The sequence below is a fragment of the Plasmodium knowlesi genome (genome assembly GCF_000006355.2).
Source record: "Plasmodium knowlesi strain H genome assembly, chromosome: 5".
In the NCBI taxonomy this organism is placed as follows: domain Eukaryota; phylum Apicomplexa; class Aconoidasida; order Haemosporida; family Plasmodiidae; genus Plasmodium; species Plasmodium knowlesi.
Window position 1 is genome coordinate 213489 of NC_011906.2, and position 8089 is coordinate 221577.

General features: G+C 38.3%; 1 protein-coding gene across 1 annotated transcript; it reads right to left on the reverse strand.

Moving 5' to 3' along the window:
- Positions 1-563: 563 nt before the first annotated feature.
- Positions 564-7612, reverse strand: PKNH_0505600 (structural maintenance of chromosomes protein 3, putative; the record flags this gene model as incomplete). Its single annotated transcript, XM_002258154.2, has 21 exons — positions 564-590; positions 852-960; positions 1112-1162; positions 1322-1451; positions 1600-1686; positions 1855-1945; positions 2069-2176; positions 2354-2427; positions 2650-2710; positions 2843-2963; positions 3105-3229; positions 3378-3425; positions 3598-3690; positions 3802-4320; positions 4474-4860; positions 4997-5118; positions 5236-5338; positions 5475-5597; positions 5739-5855; positions 6360-7357; positions 7525-7612. 21 exons carry the CDS (start codon positions 7610-7612, stop codon positions 564-566), a joined length of 3582 nt encoding a protein of 1193 aa, XP_002258190.2.
- Positions 7613-8089: the final 477 nt, after the last annotated feature.

Here is an 8089-nt window from a genome sequence, read left to right on the forward strand (position 1 = left end):
GTTTTTTCCTCACACGTTTAGCTTTATGCACCAAATGGGAAAAATGAAGGAAATGTGGAATGAAAGGAGAGAAAAAAAGTGAGCTACAGAATGTGAATTATAAAATGTGGTCTACAGAATGTGAGCTATAAAATGTGCGCTACAAAATGTGAGCTATAAAATGTGCGCTACAAAATGTAAGAAAGCAATTCTTGCACATTGGCAGTATAAGTTGGTCGCCTGTGATGGCACTCCTGTCGCATTGCCGCAACACTTGGAAGCCGATTACGCACATATATATGTGGCGTACATACCACATGTGGTCGAAATTGTGCCTTTGCGCTTTTCAAGTTAAGAAAACAAGTGGACATGCACAATGGGAAAAAATTAGGAAAAAGATATCCCTCTTAAAGCTTCGCAAATGAAAAAAGGGACACATAAAAAAGGTATATAACAAACGGTATGTAAAATACACATACGTTTACGTGTACGCCAAAGTGGACGTGGGAAAAGGAAAAAAAAAAAAAAAAAAAAAAAAGAGAGAGAGAGGGGCAAAGGAGTTCTGCTTAATCCAAAGGAATACTTTAATTTTCTATAGCGTTCTTTTCCTCCTGAAAAAGAGTAAAATAAATGAAGTGAATTTATGGTACACCGCGTATGGAAATGCTTTTATTTGGACTTTCCTCCACTTGTGTGTATTGGGTGCGCGCTTGCTCCCTTTAATAACTTTATTTAAAAACGGGGGGTCAACGTGCCAAGTGTTTAGCTCATTTTGTCAGCGTATAAGCAGTGGCATTTTTTTTTTTTTTTTTTTTTTTTTTTTATATGTGCGCGCTTTAATTATTTTTTCGCGCGATGTGGCGTGGCATTACGATGCTAATTATTTCGTAGGCTTCCTTCTTCGACCCCCTGGCAATGTAACTTTCGCGGTCCACTATCCTGACGATGTACATATTTTCGCAGTACTCCAGGAGTTCCTTCCTATAAAAGGAAAAAGGAAATGAGTGTATTTAACGGCACGGCACGGTTCGCCTGACGTTTGTCTGAGTCGTTCGTATGTTGTCCTTCGAACGTTGTCCTCCGTATGTGTTGTTTGTTTTTGAATTTTTCTGAGTCTCTTCTTTTGTCCCACCTGAATGTCGTGATTATGAACTGGGTTCCTCTTTGAGCTAGCTCCCGCAAGCTATCGCAAAAAAAAAAATAAAATAATAAAATAAAAAAATAATAATATAATAATATAATAATAATAAATAAAATTAATAAACAAATTACAGGTGTAAACGGAGCCACAATCGCACCCGTGAGCAGAAATGTGAATTGCCATTTTTTCGTTTGATCATACAGGAGTGAGAGATTGTCCCGATGGATTGTGTCCAGGGCCGCGTCAATTTCGTCGAAAAAGAAAAAGGAAAAGTTATCGATTTTGTTCAGGCACAGAAATAAGCAAATGGCTACAATGCTGCGCTCTCCTCCTGAATGGGCGAAAATTATATGCGTTGGTGGTGGGGGGGGGTAACGTGGACTAAGGATTTGCTAGTGGTTATCGAAGAAATGGATACCAGAGTACACAAGCCCAGATAGATGGGAAAGACCCAATACGGTGCATTTTTATGCCCTTACCAGACAACTCCTGAATTGTGTAACTCATTTTCTCATCCTCCTTCGAAGTGATGTTGATGGAAATGCCCGTGATTTTGTCAACGTAGGCTATTAGGGAGGGGAGGTGTGCATGGAAAAAATGGGTGAATGAACAAACGGGTAGGTATACATATAAATGGGCTGGTACATGAACGTGGGGAGTACACGTTAGAGGGGAAGTACGCCCATGTGTGTACCTCCCCCCCATCACCCATGTAGGGTATCCATTCTTCTCACCTTCGTCGTCAATCATCTTTTTCCGCGCCCTTTTTTCATTGCCGTCCCTCAAGATGTCCTTGTACTCCTGTTCGCTCATTTTTTTAAGCACCTGCGAAAGAGGTACCATTAGAATGCACATGTAACCGTGTCGCATCCTGTCTGATGCACCAAACAACTGAACGTTTTCACATGGAGGTGTCAAAGCAAGTGTGCACGTTTTTGTATCCCCTACCAAGGTAGCCTTCCGATTCTTAAAAAGCAATGAGAAATACTCGGAGAAATATTTACTGATTTTTAAGTACGTAGCCTCTAACGCTTCGTCCTTCTTCTTTCCAATATGCTGTAAGGAAAAAAAAAAAAAAAAAAAAAAAGTGGGAATGAGGGGGGGAGGAGTCACACACACGAGGGGAATGTATACAGTTTATATATGTAAAAGTGGGTCCGCAGTCTGGACAAACAAGTAAAGCAATGGAGAAGCGGGGGAAAAAAAAAAAAAAAAAAAAAAAAAAAACGGTACCTGTATCATGTCCTTAATGTTTTTATATGACGTGCTTATCTCCTCGTTCCTTTTCTTCAGCTCATTAAAATCGCCTTAAACGAAAAATAAAGTAGAACAAAATTAGCAAAATGAAACAGAATGGCGTAAAAAGGAGTGGTAAATGTGAAAGTGGAGATTTAGACAAAAATGCCTCACAGGAAAAAAAAAAAAAGGGGCTACTAGGGGAACAGCCTTAAATGGACAATCACGCTATGCACGCATCTATGCTAAAGTGCAATTTTGGCAAACACCCCCAATGTGTCGTAGTAACTTACTCATTAGTATATTCAGTCTGTCTCCAGCCTTTTCATTTACATTGGAATATTTTTTTAGTTCCTGTGAGGAGGTTAAAAAAAAAATGAGTACGAAAAGGCGAAAGACAAATGCAACACAGCTGTATTGCACACAAGAATTGCCATGTAACTAAAAAAAAAAAAAGCATGTATGCCACCGCCCCCTCTTTTTTACCAGTGTTATGGATTTAAGCTTCGCAGACAACTCTTGCTTATCGTAATTTTTATATTCATTTGGGTCTTTTATCCCTTGAGGCAAAATTATTTTTTTTTTTCGTATGTTTTCTTCCTTTCCTCTGCAAAGGTGCAAAAATGGGTAAGTTAAAGGTAAGCCGTTTTTTTTTTTTTTTTTTTTTTTTTTTCCTCTCCATTTCACGAAATGGAACATCATGTGTAACACGCAAAAATGTTTCTTCTGCGCACGCGATAAATTTTACTCCAAAATGCGAAGCTCCTCATTTATCTGATTCATCTGATGACACAGGTCCAAAATTTTCTTTTTGTGTTTCTTTTCGTTTATGTAGATTTTGTCTAAGCTCGATTTTACGCTTTCCATGTCTTTCTGCAAAATGGAAGAACGGGGTAAATGGTGGCAGGGAAGGTGAAAAAAGGGATGGCACAAACGATGGGGAGGGGGAGGAGAAAAAACAAAACATCGCGGCTTGGTTAATTCTATTCATATTTTGTCAGCCCCTCTTTTTGTTGATTACGTTAATCTGTTTTATCTTCTGTTCGTAGAGCATCTTTTCCTTTTCAATCTGAAAACGGAGGTAAAGCGCGTCCAAGTGGATACGATGAAATAAGTTAGAACGGGATGGGCGTCTATCACAAATGGTTGCACGTATGCAGATATGTACAACGAAGCGATGCGAAAGACTGATTTGCATATTCCATAAGTGATGTGATTTTTCTACTCCACAGTTTGCCAACCTTTTCGATGTTGTTCTTCTTTTCCCTCAGCTCTTTTGTGTACTCGTCTATATCGACGTCTTCGTACTCTTCCATGTAGATGTTGGAGTCATTCTGTACGTGGAGAGGAAAAATAAGCACGATAAGGACGTACCCCTAAGTAGGTGTACCGCACTGAGGTAACGCCAAATTGCTAATTTGTCATTTTACGATTTTACAACTTACCTCGCTCCTCTTCTGATACAGAAGCTCCAACTTGTTCTTAAAATCGTCGTACTCATTGGTAACTTTATTGAGTTCCTCCTTGAGTTTTTTGACTTGCTCATTCAAGGTGTTGATATCTACGGATCCTTTAGGCGACTCATCTGGGTTCACATTATTATTTCGCAGTTGCAGTATCTGCACCTTTAGCTTCTCTTTATAATCCTCCAGATGTTCTTTCTTCTCTTTAATCTGTTTTATTTTTTCGCTAGTTATTCGTATGTTTTCATCATTTGCGTGAATGTTATTCGTAATTGAATTCAGTGTCGTTAGACACCCATTTTTTTGGGCTACGGTGTTGGATTTTTTATCATAGATGATTCGTAACTCCTCGTCTATTTTATCGATACTGTTGGACATTTCTTCGATGGCGCTCTTTTCCTTCTTCTCCTTTTCCTTTAACTCTTTCAGCTTATTGTATATGGTGTAAACACCGTACTTCTTTTTGTTGTACCCTCCGTACATAAAACCCTGCTTGCTCAGCTGCGGGACGAGATGGTGTAGTAATGTGAGTGCGTAGAGGATCAAAAGAATACGGTGCATAGGAGGAGCAGGTAGAAACGGGAAGAACTGATAAACAAGCATTGGTACGCACAGAAGTATATGCAATGGCGAGAGACCCGCTTTGCCCCTTACGTAATCCCCGTCGATGTTTACGCAGTTGTAGTTATCCTCCAGATAATTTTGACAACACTCTAAAGATTTCACGATAACCGTTTTAAATAAGATGCTCTTTAAAAACTCATATATCTTGCTGTTGTAATTTACACAGTTTATTAAGGGAACCATATTTTTGTCATTAGGATATATGAAATCGCTGTACTTTCTTATGTTCAACAATGGAACGATGGTTAGTTTCCCAAAGAAGAAATCTTTAAACTCGAATTCCTTTTTTTTTTTTTCTTCCCTTTTTTTTTCTATAAATTCGACTATTTTTTTCGCCGTTTTCATGTCTTCAACGATGAGCGTGAAGTAGTGGTTTTCCAGAACGGTGTCCACGGCCTTCACGTACGTTTTGTCCACCTGCGCGGGCGGTAGGGGGATTCATGGTTGAAGCATGGGATCATAGGCATAAATACACATGTATGTATGTATGTATGTATGTGTGTGTGCACTACATACACTGTGAGGATGCGCTTTTATGTTTTTTCTTCTTTACGTTTATGTTATCAATGAGGAATCCCAAAACATTTTCCTTGTGTATGCTGGAGTCCTCCAAGATCAGCTCCACCATCTTGACAATTTCTTTGTTTGAGCTCTTTATCATTTCTTCGTATTTGTCTAAGGAGCGGTGCATGGGAGGTGCAGAGTAGGCATATGCATACGTTCATAATTATCTACAGAAACATGTGCCTATTTCCACAGGCAAGGCACGTTGCTCCATGCATTCGCCCTCACCATTCACTTCAATCAGTTGGCTTTTTACGACATTCAGATTTGCTGTTCCCTCCGAGATTTTCTGTTGATACTGCCTCTTCTGCTCGACACAGCTCTCCGATTTCTGCGAAAAGTTATGCGAAAATTGGAGAAGGATGAGAAAAGATGTATATATATGTAATGGGGGAGAAATCGCGATAGTATATTTATATGTGTTGCTTCATTTTTTTTTTTTTTTTTTTTTCAGTTAGTAGACTTACACTGTTCAGTTGGCTTATTTCATCGGCGCACTTTTCCGATAATGTCTTGTTCTCCTTAACACTGTTTTTTAAATGTTTGGACTCCTCTTCCAGCTCTTTTAAGTATTTCTCGTTTTTTATTGCCTACAAGGTGCAGTACAGAAAGGGGTGAAGCACATGCATGAGGGACGAGGCTCTTTTTTTTTTTTTCCTTTTTTTTTTTTTTTTTTTTTTGGCACATTCCCGCAGTATTTGTACTACATGTTGAGACATTTTTCCTGTTACCTCCTTCTCCAGGACGGACAACTCCGTGTTGATGTCGCCTATCATCTTCTCAATTTTTTTTACATTATGCGAATAATTCCCGTCCTTGGCGTTCTTTGTCTGGTTTGCCGATAGCAACTAAGAGGAAGTGAGAAAAAGGGAGGTACAGACATTTAGTGGTTCACTCTGCGTTGGTGCACATGTGTATGTATGTGGATGTGTATGGATGTGGATGTGTATGGATGTGGATGTGTATGGATGTGGATGTGTATGGATGTGGATGTGTATGGATGTGGATGTGTATGGATGTGGATGTGTATGGATGTGGATGTGTATGGATGTGGATGTGTATGGATGTGGATGTGTATGGATGTGGATGTGTATGGATGTGGATGTGTATGGATGTGGATGTGTATGGATGTGGATGTGTATGGATGTGGATGTGTATGGATGTGGATGTGTATGGATGTGGATGTGTATGGATGTGGATGTGTATGGATGTGGATGTGTATGGATGTGGATGTGTATGGATGTGGATGTGTGTGTATGTGAGTGGATGTGAGTGGATGTGAGTGTATGTGTGTGTATGTGAGTGGATGCTCTGTAAGTTGCAGTGAGACGCGCCTGGAAATGCGTACATACCATATTTATCTCGTTATTCTTGTCCTCTATCTCCCTCTCCTTCAAATTCATAACGCTCTTCAGGCTCTGCAGTTTCTCAGTAACGCGCAAAATGAAATCGTTAATCTGGTTGAGGTTTTCAATTTTACTTTTATTTTTGGACTCCTTTAATTTTTTCTCCTTTCTTTTTTCATCAATTAGAATTTCGAGATGTATGATATTTCTTTTGTTCTGTATTTCTTCCGACACTGATTTATCGAGCTCATTTTGGTAAGAAACAATTTCTAATTTCATTTTGTTCAATTGTTCCGTATAGTCCGACTTGGTGTTGTTGGTTAAGCTTAAGTTGTTGTCTTCGTCCTGTGTTTTATTCTTCAATTCTTGCAACTTAGATTTCAGCGTTTGTGTTTCTTTATATACATTTTTGTAATTTATTTCGTTCAAATGATATTCTAAATGAACTTTCTCTTTTTCCAATTTTTTATATTCTAAAAAATGTTCAAACTCTGCTTGTAGACTTTCCAACTTTGTATTCATTTCTTGAAACTCCTTTTCGATGGTTCCTTTTTTGGCATCACATTCTTTGAGCATTGATAACGCGTCTTTTTTTTTCTCTTCAAATATTTTCGCGCCCAATATACTCTTTAAATAATTCAAAATTTCTTCATCTTTCATGTTACTTAATTTTATTATTTGTCCTTGCTTAATTATGTTGTACAGATTATTAACGCATAATCCACAACTTTCTAGTAATTCTACGTATTGGTTTTTACTGATATTTTTTTCATTCACGTAGATTTCACATTTCATATTTTCCATAACTTTTTTTATTTTAACTTCATTTTCTTTAAACATGCTAAAATATTTTTCCGAATTGTCAAAAATTATTTCTACGTAACAGCTCCGAACTGCATTTCCTATTCCTTCGTGTAAAAAGACCTGCTTGTATTCGCACATATCACTCAGTATGAACTCGATGGCTAGCAGGATGTTACTCTTCCCGGACCCATTAAACCCAACTGTGAAGAAAAAAAGAGAAACATTTGCAAGGAATGACGAAAATGGGCCTCACATATATGCATGTGGCTTCTGTTCAGATCCAGGTCGCTTCACCCGGCCTGCTGAACGAACAAAATGAAGGTACACGAAATGATAATAACAGTCGCGGTGGCCGATATACCCATACCTATGCAATTTATCCCCTTGGTAAAATCAATGGTCGTTTCATTTTTGTAAGTCCGAAACCCTTTAAGTTTTATCTGTTTTATGTACATGGTTGCATATCGGGGGTACCGAGAACTTCACCTTTGTCTTGTTCTCCACGTTGGCGTCAGCGAAAGGGGAGCCAAGCGAGGAGTGCTTATGCGTGTCCTCTTTGTTTAGAAAAACATTCATGAAAAGTGAAAGCTCGCTAAAACAGAGCAGGGGGAGGAGAAGCAGTGCAAAACAGAAAGTGTGCAGCTGTAAAGTTCGTGATCACAAAAGGCATGGGCGAAAAGTTCACAAATGCACAAATGGAAATGTGGAAAAAAAAAAATAACCACTCGTGCGCATTTTATTATTTCCTAATTTTTCATCCTTTCCGTTTTACATAAACAAAGATGAAATGCGTTTTGCGAGTTTTTATTTGATCCAATATATGCTCGCTTCACACCCTTTTGAACATTTGTTTATACATATATTTTTACATATGTAAAAAAAAAAAAAAAAAAAAAAAAAAAAAAAAAAAAAAAAGCCCTTGTATGGGAAGG